General features: G+C 39.2%; 1 protein-coding gene and 2 non-coding genes across 5 annotated transcripts in view; 1 reads left to right on the top strand and 2 right to left on the bottom strand.

Moving 5' to 3' along the window:
* The window catches only part of slc30a6 (solute carrier family 30 member 6), a 72,789-nt gene extending 67,942 nt beyond the window's left edge, over nucleotides 1–4,847 (top strand). For all 3 annotated transcript variants that reach the window (XM_037973444.1, XM_017434275.3, XM_037973445.1), the window contains one exon: nucleotides 2,797–4,847. In XM_037973444.1, coding sequence (XP_037829372.1) covers nucleotides 2,797–3,402 — 606 coding nt within the window. In that variant the 3' untranslated portion in view covers nucleotides 3,403–4,847. The remainder of the gene's footprint in view (nucleotides 1–2,796) is intronic.
* A 6,467-nt stretch (nucleotides 4,848–11,314) lies between these two features.
* On the bottom strand, nucleotides 11,315–11,388 carry trnat-cgu. The gene has a single exon. It is a non-coding gene; the product is annotated as a tRNA-Thr (tRNA).
* Nucleotides 11,389–12,105: 717 nt separating this feature from the next.
* Nucleotides 12,106–12,179, bottom strand: trnat-cgu. The gene has a single exon. It is a non-coding gene; the product is annotated as a tRNA-Thr (tRNA).
* Nucleotides 12,180–12,658: the final 479 nt, after the last annotated feature.

Here is a 12,658-nt window from a genome sequence, read left to right as displayed (position 1 = left end):
ATCTCCTACATAAAACACTATAGATAAATATAAATTCACACACGTTCCTACCAAAGGTTTCTGCCACTTGTGGTTCAAATTTCTTTTGATACGACTTGTAGTTTTTGCCGCCCCCGTAAATCTTGTAGATTTTGAACAATCTTGTCCCGATTAGAACTTTTAAGTTCAGGAAAACTGAATGAAAGGCTCTGTAGGATTCAATATTTAAAATTAAAAAAAAACACAAAGAGAGTTTTGAAATAAAGCTCATAGATTCTCTTCAAAATAAGTATTACTCTGTCATAGCTTCGATTATTACAAAAGGAAGTCCCAAAAAAACTACAGGGATGTATAGAGAAAAGTTGATGGATGTTGGAATTTTAGGCTGTAACTGCGTTAGTGCCCATCAACATTTGTGCAGAAATTCTCTCGTTTTCCTGTTTTCACAGTTTCTCCTCCTCCCTCCATCCTTTGTCTCGTTCATTTGTCTTCGTCATTTATCAGATCTGAGCTCAAGCTGCAGGAGTTTGCTCACTCACTTGAAAACAAGGAACAAGTCAGTCATGCGGAGATTCTCTCTGCTCCCCTTCCCCAGTTTTGTGAGAGAACGACGTTGTTGTTACCACCGAGTTAGTTGAGATGTCATCTCTGTGGGAAAACAACCTCAGCTGGGCTTCAGATCGCCAGAACAGGTCCAGGAACCCCGAGCAGAGACAAATACCTTTCTATTAAAGTTTGGAAAACTTCCATTATTTTTTAAAATTAGGTTTTAATGTATGTCTTTTCAGAAATAATATGTCAGAGTCCGGAAGAGGCTAATCACGGGTCTAAAAGATGTAAAAGAACACGAGCATCAGTAATTATTAACGAGACAAGCTATTAGACTCAAGAGTTCATATTTTATTTAACATGATTTTAGCTTCTGAGCTTGAAGTACAAATAAAGCTGCTGTCAGAGACATTTATTCGGAATATTTTAATCTCATTAGATGTTTCAGGCTCGCCGTTCTCCTGCAGTTCCTCCTTCTGCCTCCAGGTGGAGCAGCATCCTTTGTTTACTTTTGTTTACCCTGCTGCTGTTTTTATCGTTTGTACGTGTTATCGATGCCCCGTCCCCCGTTGTTGTCATGTGTGATCTTCCTGCAGTTACACAAGTGCTCGTTGTTGGCCCACTACAAACAGAGCAGCTGTCCAAACTGATTTGACCCTCTGACTGCACTCCTGCCCTTCGGGCCGACTCGCTCGCTCTCTCTGTGCTTCTGTCCTTTCCATGTCTCAGTGTTCCCATTAGGACAGGAAAAACAAGGAACAAAGACATCACATGGGTGTTTTAAGGTCAAACTTTGAAGTTAAAGGTTGATATAAATGTACTCTTTTTAGATGAAAAACGCCGAACCATTTAAATTAGCGGAATTTTAAATAAACATGAGAAAGAAAAGAAATGCTTTTAGCTAAAATGTTCACACTGCTTCACCCTGTTAGTTGCATCTGTTTGCCATTTTCTTCCACATTTACAGTAATGGAAAAAAGAAAGTCCCCCCTCTTTCTGTTGTGGTGTTTTTTAAATCAGGGCATAATAAAAATGAACTGGTCTTTACCAGGTTCTAAAATTATTCAAATCCAACCTCAAGTGAACAAAAACACACAACAGATTCCATCACGTCATTATTTATTAAACAAAAACAAAGCAAAAACGCAATAGTTGTTTGTGAAAACTGCATTCTGCCTCTGATCCGGCAGCTTGCAGAACCTCCTTCAGCAGCAATAACTCAGTAGTGGTTTTCTGTCGCAGTCTCTCACATGATTGTGGATGAATTTTGGCCCACTCTTCTTTCTAATGTTGCTTCAGTTCATTGAAGTTTGCAGACATTTGTTTCTGCTCAGCTCTCTGAAGGTCCCACCACAGTATTTCAATCAGGTTGAGGTCTGGACTTTGACTGGGCCTTTGCAGCACTTTGATTCTTTTATTTTTGAGCCGTTCTGTTGTAGATCAGCTGCTGTGTTTGGGATCATTGTTCTGTTGCATCATGACCCAGTTTGGTCCAAGCTTCAGCTGTCAGACAGATGGTCTCACATTTGACTCTGGGATCCTTTGGTCTACAGAGGAGTTCATGGTCGACTCAATGACTGCAGGGAGCCCAAACCATCACACCTCCACCACTGTGCTGACAGTTTGTATAAGTTATTTGTGCTGTGCCTCATGGGTAATCATTTGTATTTTGGACTCATCTGTTCAAAGGACATTGTTCCAGAAGGCTTTACAAACCTAAATCATGCTGCCATGTTTTTTTTAGATTGAAGAGGTATTCTCCTTCCAAGTAAGCCATACTTGTTCAGTCTTTTTCAAATAGTCCTGACATGACTTTTAACCTTTGACCTGTTAAGTGAAGCTTTTTTAAGTCTAAGATTAACCTAATTTCTCTGAGCATTGCATGGTCTGACCTCGGGGTAATATGCCGGAACATCAGCTCCTGGGAAGTTTGGCAGATGTCTTAAATGATTTCCACTTTTTGAAAAATCAGCAACAGTTGCTTCTCTGAGGTCATTGCTGATGTCTTTCCTGCTTGGCATTGTGTTAACACACACCTGTATACTCCAGAGCAGCAAACTGCCAACTGACTGATGCTGAACCTCCTAAATCCTGTGGAAGCAGCAAGGGTGGACTTGGTTTTTCAAAGGGTTTCAGATCTGAATAAAACTTTTGAACAGGAAAAAAAAACAAATAAAAAGTTTCACGAGTGTTTTTATCTGAACATCAGTATTTTTTTTGTCTCTTTGTCCTTTAAAGTTGAAGGACTCTTGTGTACTTGTGTTTCAGGCTGGCTCTGCCCACGTTAGGATCCGCCGGGACGCCAACGAGCAGCTGGTTCTGGCCCACGTCACCAACCGGCTGCTGCCGCTCGTCTCCACGCTGACGGTGCAGATCTTTAAAGATGACTGGACCCGACCTCTTCTGAGCAGCGCTCTGTCCTCCCCTCCTTCTGCACCTTCTCAGCTTCCTACCGAAGGCGGCTACTCCTCCTCCTCTTTCCCTCCGGTTCTGTTCCCCTCAGTGGGAGGAGAACTCGACCCGCTGACCTCGACCCCCTCCAAACCCAGCAGCCCTCCTCCAGAGTTCTCCTTCGACACTCCAGGGAGGAACGTTCAGCCGCTGATGCTGCCCACTCCGGGTCACCCCGCCCACCGGCCCTACGGAGGCCTGGGCCTCACCTACGGATCGGCGCCATACACGGGGATGATGGGTCAGGGTCTGGTGCGACCCGGGGCGGGGCTAGGACTCGGTGTGCAGGGTCTGGGCGCTGGGTTTGGACTTACTTCCTCTCAGGGCTACAGGACTTCGTTTGGAGGCCCGACAGCCCCACTCCGGTTTGGAACCAGCAACCCTGCAGCCTTTCAGTCACAGAACAGACAGTATCGACCTTAATGGTTCTAAAACTGTGCAGAGATTCACTTCCTGTCCTAGGAGGAGCACAGACGCTGCAGCCTTTCCTCCCAACGGGACAAAAACTGCAACTTGGGAGAAAAATTGAAGAGTTTGATCCTTTAAAGGGTCAACTTCAGAGTGTGGTATTTATTTATCCAACAGTGGGACCAACAGTTTAGTTTTCTCATCATTTTTAACAAGATTTTGAGAAAAAAACCCATCATTTATAGGACTGACTGAGATCTGACAGTAAAATAAAAAAGGTTTGAACTTATTTTTACCCCTTTTTCTGCATGTTTTGTGGCAATAATTAAATCAAAATGTTTTATCAAACAAGACAGGAGGTAAAAAGGATTCTTTGTAAATAATAAGAAAAAAGTCTTTCACTTACAACAACAATTTGGTCAAATTAGAGAGAGAATCATTGTAAAGCAGTAAATATTTGAGTTTTTTTTCAATATTTTTGACTTATATATGCTTCAAATCCAAACTTCAGACAGGAAACTTCTTTAAAAAATATCACGTTTAATAAGAATATTATTATAAGAATAAAATAATAAATTACAGCACGTGTCTGTCTGTTGGCAAAATACCTATATAATTTAACATTTGTGAATTAGTTGACAGATTTTAATAAAACTCAGAGAGTAATCATTGAATGTACATCTAGAACAGATTGATGTTTGGAGTCAACCTAATGTAAGACGGCCACCGCACGTAATCAACCTTAGTCAACACAAAAAGGATTCCAACTCAGTCAGATTCACAGATATTGAGCTACAGTTTGGTGTGGTAGTAGCTGAGCATTATTCCAAACACATTATTTGACCGTTAACAGATCGTGCATAACTTTGTCAAAATTTGACCAAAACAACTAGAACTCCATCTTTTTTCAACAAAAAAAAAAAGGAACTCGGTCTTGGACCTGGTGGATGATATGCATTCCTACAAAGAGTGCTAGGCCGTTATTTTTCAAAGTATTTATCATAAGTATCGGAGAGCAGCTTTTTTAAAAGAAAAAAGCACAAATTTCAAAGTCCTTGCAGTTTGCCGTTTAAAACAACAAAGTGAAAGAAGTCATAGGAAAACCATTTTAAATATAGCACCTTCAATCTATTTTTTTGGGGAAGTTTCATTTGAACGTGTAAAACATGAAACCTGTTGTTCGCTTCTTTCGGATGGATTATTCTTATTTATTTTCATTTTTTTCCCAAGTCTCAACCGCAGCTCAGTGTCACTGAATGTCTTGGGGTTTTTTTTTTTTGTTTGTTTGTTTGTTGCAGGGAACGAGGGTGAAAATTGAAAACTGCATCAAAATGTTCATTAAATGTTTGTTCGGTTTGTGAGCTGCTGAGCTGCGTTGTTGCTGTCAGTCTTGCTCAGATCTAAAATATTGTGTTTATTTGAAAAGAGCAACTGGGTATTAAAAACAGGTCCTAAAGTTTTATCTGACTGGTTTCTGTGTGTGCGTACGACAACGGCTTCGTCTGAATATGAGTGATCCTTTAAAACATCAGCAGATGGTGATTATTTGGATTAATCGCCATCAATGGTCCGTCCTTGTGGCCTCAGCCACACGCTGCCTAGCATGTGTAACAAAACATGACAAAGTTGAGCAACTTGGCAGTGACTGCTCATTATTCTGCCCCTTTGTTGTCACGTGACTCTTCAGGCCTGTGATCTGCGGCCCTGGCATCCTCGTCTACCCAGAAAATATTCAAGTGACTGAGCTGAGGTGAAGAGACAGCATGGGGGCCAGGAGAGTCGTAACGTCTAAGGCGGCCAGCCGACTCCTGACCCCAATACAGTCAACCTGCCTGCTCTCCAAAAATCACTTACAGGCTCCAGTCCCCCACCCCCCCTTTGCCAGAGCAGTTCTCATGGATCATTGGGTTTGTTAAACAAGAGGGTGATGACAGGACTCTGAGGGAATTTCATCTTTTTCCAAAAAAAGTTAACAAGAAGAACGTGCATAAATTTTAATATATGTGTTAAACTATAAAGTTTTGTAGAAATCTTCTTGATTCTCACCAAAAACAAATTCATTGTTTTAGGAAGGCCCTAATGAGCGTTTCCTTAATCAGTCTTTTTTTTCTTTTCATTTGAGCTTCATTGCAAACCTTACAGCACCTTTATTTATTATTTATTATTCAACCATAATTTTTCCATTTCCGTTACAATTTTAGATTTACAGACATGCGCTTCACAGTAGAAACATTTAAAATTTAAAATGGTCACAAAAATTTAGACTATCTATATCTATCTCTCTTTCTCTGAAAAAAATTTATATATATATATTTGTTTTTTACACAATAACAGTTTACCACAGGGTGTTCAGCTTAATATGATTATGGCACACTAACTTTTAACCTGTTTAAATTTGCCAGAATATTTGTGGACAAACGTCTCTAATTCCCTACAAACTTTACACGTCGTTCATACATCAAAAAACAGGTATTTTTGTCTTCTTTCACTCAGTGCGTCTCTCACTGCTATCAGACTTATCATTTTCTTTCAAATCCCCCTCCCCCAAGATGTGAGATCCACATCCAAACTCTCATTGACTTCCACTCCGTCCAAGCTCAGGATTTTCTGTAACACTTTATTTGAAGGGGTGTGCGTAACGCTGCCATGACACTGTCATAAACATGACATAACACGAACGAGTCTTTATGAATGTTTGACTGTTGTCATTAAGTGTCATTCAATAAATTATGACACCTTTAACGCAAAGTTGATATTGTTTAAAATGTCTTTGTTATGACAACTTGACATTAACCAAAATAAAAATGTCTTTGTTAATTATGTATTTGTTACCGGCATGTTATTGTTATCTTGGTTAATGTCAAGTTGTCATAACAAAGACATTTTAAACAATGTCAACTTTGCATTAAAGGTGTCATAATTTACTGAATGACATTTAAAGACAACAGTCAAACATTCAGAAAGAATCGTTCATCTTCATGACAGGTGTTATGTCAATTTTATGCACACCCCTTTAAATAAAGTGTTATTAAATTTTCTTTTCAACTGAATGATCTTTTTATCCTGTCGTATCTCTCACATAAAACACTGTGGACACAAAATATCCACATATTCGTGAACACCAGAGGTTTCTGCTGCTCACGGTTCAAGAATTTCTTTGATTCATTTCAAAATTTTCACACAGCAGCTGTTTCTTTGAGGCCAAATTTCTAGTTTGTGTTTCTGTCTGATGGATAAGCCCTGCTGTGTTCAGCTCCCCAGAAAAGGTGGGAGTCACCATGGCAACCAGTGACTCATCATATTCTGAGTCAGCGAACCTTGTTTTATTCAGCAGGTTCCTCTATGTTATGGTACTTCATCATGGCCGCCCTTGTAGGTCCTGTGGAATTTAAACAATTATGTCTGATTAAAACTTTAAAGTTAAGGAGATAAGAATAAAAAACAATGCTGAATTTAGTATTTAAAATAAAACAAACAAACAAAAAAAAAAACTAAAAAGGCAGACAGGAAGAAGTTTTAACCTTGAGTTTTCAAGAATATATATTCGTCAAATTAGGCCTGGTTTTATCATAGCTGAGATTATTACAAAAGAAGTCCCAAATTACTGTTGGATTTGTGGTTTAAAGTTCAGACTGATAGATGGAGCTCACCCCGTTGTCATGGAGACTTGAGCGAAAAGACTTTTGTAAATTTTTAAACTTGTAGCCTTTTTGCTGGTGACATGTTTCCCCAAGCTGGAACTGACAACACAAATTCCCTGGTTTTGTTTTGTTTTATATATATATATATATAAAATGAGTTGTATTCTTTTAATCACATTGCTTTAAGATTAGAATTGTTTTTTTAAAGAAGCTGAATCAAAATAAAACATTATAACTAAAAAGAATATCCAGTCATGTTTTTATTACATGTATTTTTCACATTTTTCAACTTTGTGGTGGTGAGGAAAGTTACCAAACTAAATCTTCCAAGATCAGTGTATCAACCACTAAATGCTGCAGAACCCAGGAAAGTTGTGTCACAAATTAAATCCTCAACAATCAACTCTCTTCAAAAGCCACATGTTAAAGTAATTTAGATGTTTTACAGGACATCGAATCAGTTGTGACATCTTAATGTATTTTCCAAGCTTAAACTTGTTTTTATTTGCTTGTTTCTGACTCAATAACTCTTCAAACAGCCACTGGGGATAAGAATAAATCCTCACTGTGACAAACCTTTTTCTGCATTAAAAAAATAAACGTGGAATTCATGAATTACTGAAGTTAAACTTGATCCTGGCTGGGATCACTTTAGAGTATTTTAAGAGTAGAAACTCAAGACTGAGCTTTATCTCTCCCTGTAGTCTTCCCGTGTTTCTTTGCTGTCTTTTGTCATTCATTTGCATTTTAAACGTTGACCTTTATGTATTTTAGTGTTGTGTAGCTGAAATCTCCATGTGTTTAAAGGTCAACGCTAATGAACTCAGGCTGTTAATGCAGCGTTTGGAAGCGCAACACTTGTACTTACACAAATAAACATTACAAGGTTGTTCAGACCTGCCGTTAGTTTTAAGCTATTCGACTGGGATCGAAAAGTGTTAAATACAGGTTGAGTGTGTTTCCCCTTAGGTCTTGACCTCTTTAATGCACATTTATTGGTTCATTTGGTGCTGAGCCAAGCTGTAGGACCTCGTACTGAACAGTCAACATTTCAAGGTGTAAAAAAAAGTCTGCTCAGTTGCTAGCTGATCAAATGAAATAATTAAACAGTGATCCTTGAAAACATTCTGAAAATACAGCTGTTTTTGTTTCCAGCTCAAAGGTTTAATGAGTATTCATTAGAGTTCTCTCAATAAAAAGGTCCATTTTGTCAGGACTTTATAAATCAAAGTGGATCACAGGACGTTGGTGATTGGCGTGGTGATTTTCTTTTTGCTTTAAAGTTTGTTTCGATTGTCTTTGGACCCTGTGTGGTCACTTTATGCTCCAATGTGCTGTCAATCAAAGAGTAAATGAGCGAGCAGCGTTGTGTCGCAGTAGAGTCACCAAATTAAACACAGATGCTAAATTCACAGTGAACAGCTGATGGCTGTCAGCACACTGTGGATTTTTTTTTAGGTTAAAATCTTCACTCCTTGCTCTGACACTGAGCTCTGTGAAGTCACTAATCACTGTATGTGGGCCTTTATTTATCTTAGATGGCATCTGTTACATAATTAGGCTCATCAAGAGATAACTACAAAGGACACCTCAAATGGCTTTAAACTGTGTTATTGTCAAAATAACACAAAAGTTCAAATGTCTGAATGTCATTTTTACAGACTTGCTCATGTCCTGTTTTGCTCACTGACAGCCCTCTTTATAGCAGGCTGTGTGTACAAGGCAGGTTTGACATCAAATTGCAAAATGATTTGAAGTTCACAGTTTACTTCCAAATATGAACAGGTGTCAGAGGCTGACCGCGTGCACCTGCAACGGATTTGTAACAACAAATCTGAACAGCCTCCAAAAGAGGCCGATGGGTAAAACGGTTTGTGTAACCAGACCACCTTCTGGCATCTGGGACAAATAAACTTGCGATTTTCAGCAGCTGAATAAAATTTGCAGCCTTATTTTTACTCTCAGAAATATTTTTTTTTTCTTTGTAATTACAGACAAAAACTGATCCTATTTAAGTGCCTTGTCTGAAGAATTTCATTTCCTTTCCAAAGAGGATAATCTGTTCCTGTTTTTTGTTTTGTTTTGTTTTTTTTTCCTGAGGAGATTGTGAACAAACAAAGCAGCGTTTTGCCCCGGCAGCTTAACGGGCCTTCTGCTCTCTGATCTGGTTGTGCTGAGCAGCTCTAAGCCTCTGAAAAGGTCCTGTGGCGTTTTGAAGTTCGGCGGTTGCATGCGTGTCGACTTCACACCCTGTTACAAAACAAAGAGAAGAGCCTCTGTAATCTGAGCAGAAAATTGCAGCAGCGGTTTGGAGTTCTTGCTCGTTCAGGACCAGATGATTCACACAGGTGAGGTCCCAACCAGCAGCGCATTCAGCCCGATGCCGATGAGGGGAAAATATAACCACATATAACTTTTGCCACAGTTTCAGAACAAAACAAAACACAGCTTAACTCTGATGGCTTGTTCATTTGCACTCTGATGATGAAAACCAACCCCGCAGCATGTTGCTGCCACCACCATGCCTCACTGTGGAGATGGTGTTCCCATCATAATGAGAGGTGGAAGGTTGCCTCAGGCATGTTGTTGTCCTTGATGTTTGCTCTCAGCTGACTACAACACTTTCTTCCACATGTTTGAGGAAGAAATTCCAAACAGTCCATCTTTTTTTCTTCTTTTTATGTATTTTTTGCATCACTGTTCCATAAAGCCCAGCTCTGTGCAACCTCTAGTGGTCCTACGGACAGATCCCCCCATTTCTGCAGAAGAGCTGCAGCTCCATCAGGGTTATCCTTGGCTTCCTAGATGTTTCTCTGATTAAAGGCCTCCTTTTTCGATCCATGAGTTTTAGTGGATGACCCTCTCTTGGTAGGTTTGCTGTGGTTAATAATGGGTTTATTGGCGCTCTGTGGGATGCTCAGGGTTCTGGGATGTGTTTTTTTAGACCAGCCCTGATCTGTACTTCTCCACAACTTTGTCTCTGATCTGTGTGGAGTATACCTTGCTCTTCATGCTGTCTCTTGCTGGGTGGTAGCTCATGCTACTTAAAGGTGTTGGACTGGTGTCAATTCTGGAGGCTGTTACAACATGTACGTGTTTTTGAAAGGTTTAGTTTATCTAACACTTAGATTATTCACAGATGAATCTTATTTAACTAATTATGTGGCTTATGAAAGTAATGGTTGGTGCTTCAAAGCAATGAATCAATGACTCCACCACTTTTCAGTATTACATAGCTAAAAATGTCTTAAAACAAGTTATTTCCTCCATTTAACTTCATTACTCTGGAATTTTTATTTTATAGAATAACTGCTTTTAATTAAATAAAAAGTTATGTAAATTTAAGGTTGTAAGGCAATAACAGAAAAAGATAACCAAGAGGGGTGAATACTTTTGCAAGGCAATGTATATTATTCTCCTGAAATTATATTGGCATATTTCTTTTGAGAATAATGAAAATATTTGGTCCTGTTACTGTTGAGGTCAAACAAAAATGTTATTATACACAATGTGACAGCAGGTTAAGAAGCATAACTCCAGTTGAAGCGTAAATCTACTCTGTGTGTATATAAAACATATAATGTGGGGCGTGAAAGGTGCAGCAGCAGCAGAAGCAGCTGTGATCTTTGGATTTAATGATGGCAGAGGTCACAGATTGTGGCCTCAGCTGGGGGAACTGGGGCAGAAAATGCAGCAAAAAAAAAAAAAACGGTCCAGAGCTAGTGACGTCACGGACCCACAGAGGTTGTGATATTACTTCTAACATGTATGTATGAGATCCCCTGCAGAGGAACCAGTGGTGTTAAACAGGGAGACGGTTGTGTTAATCTCCTGAGTTTGTTGTGTAACACTGGCAGGGAACGCTGCGTTCACGCAGGCCGGATCACTGCATCTGTTTACTGCGACCTGCAGATTAAATCAGACCTCACACTTCAAACAGAGACTAATCCAACACAACACACACACACACTCTGCTGCAGCCTAATCCACCGACTTCAAACAGAAGCTTTTATAATCAGCTGTGATGATGGTGATAGTGCATCCATCAAACATTTCCAGACAACAAACACATTTGTTACAAATAAAAGAGAACTATGCTTCAAACTTCCTCAGAGGCAGCACTGAATTCTATGAGCAGGACCATCACACTCTACTGACACATCAGTTTTGTTGTAGGAAATTAAGGTGAACAGTGGTTCTCTTCAATAGTTGTAGCTTTGGCTCTTTGTAGTTATACACACACATACAGTAACTCCTTAATCTGATACCATGAACTATTAATACACAGGCACTGCTGGGATTTGAACCCAGAATCTTCTGTTTACGAGACAGACGCTTTGACCAGCTAAGCCACAGCACCACATGTTGGGAAAAATCCTGCTGTTAAAAAAACAAAACACATATTGTACATACATGTATATATTCAAACCTACATACATACAAATATATTAGCATACATTCAGTCACATATACATACATATATATGTACCATTAACAAAGTATATCATGAACCAGAGGATGGATTTTATTAAAACTCTCGGAAAGTAACCACTGAATGATCATCTATAACTGATCAACTTTTGGAGTCAATCCTTTTCAAGATGACTGCTGCAGCTAAGTGACTTCAGCAAACACTAAAAAGGCTTTGACTCAGCTAATTTTACAGATATCCAGCTCAAATTTGGTGTGGTAGTAGCTGAGACTTATCCTCAACACATAATTTTAGCGCTAACTGATTGGCTAAAATCTGTTTCTAAAACCTCGCTATTACCTGCTGGAATCAGCTGTGAAACCAGTAAGTATTTTTTATTCTTTTTTTTCCTCATACACTTGTTTTGTTAAAAATCAGAGACACATGGACACAAACAACCATTCACACACACCTAAGGACAACTTAGAGCAATTAACCTACCAGGCATGTATTTGGTCTGTGGGAGGAACCCAGAGCAAACCCACATTGCATATGGAGAACATGCTCAATGACACCATCTCCTGCTATTTTGGTTGAATGAATCAACAGTGTAAACAGACTGAAGTCATTCTCTTGGCACTTCAAGTATGACATATAGGAGCTTTGAGGCACCGCTGGGATTTGAACCCAGAATCTTCTGTTTACGAGACAGATGCTTTGACCAGCTAAGCTACAGTGCCATACATGCCCGTGTTGAATCTCCTGATTAAATACAGAAAATATAAAAACAAAACCATTTCTGTCACAAATGCATGCCTACATACACTCCTGATCAAAATCTTAAGACTAGTCAAAAAATTTCAAGAATCTGCATTTTGCACTATTGGATCTTAAGAAAGTTCTAAGTAGAGCTTCACAATGTTAAAAGAAGAAATCAGTGCAAGAGACAAGAACTTTTGAGTGGGGAATTAATTAAAAACTGCATTTACACTCAAACATGATTTTTTTCAGCGGATCAAAAGTTTAAGACCATAGTCTTTAAAAGCCAAAAGCTGTGCAAAAATCTGGATTTCATGTCATTTTCTGTCAAGTCTTTACACTGTCAAGACCTCCTGATGGCAAAAGCAAAAAAGCTCACTGACTTTGAACGTGGTAGGATTGTTGAGCTGCATAAGCAAGGCCTCTCACAACGTGCCATCGCTGCTGAGGTTGGACGCAG

The sequence above is a fragment of the Kryptolebias marmoratus genome, linkage group LG22 (assembly GCF_001649575.2).
Source record: "Kryptolebias marmoratus isolate JLee-2015 linkage group LG22, ASM164957v2, whole genome shotgun sequence".
Lineage (NCBI taxonomy): Eukaryota > Metazoa > Chordata > Actinopteri > Cyprinodontiformes > Rivulidae > Kryptolebias > Kryptolebias marmoratus.
This window is presented reverse-complemented; position numbering and strand designations above follow the sequence as displayed.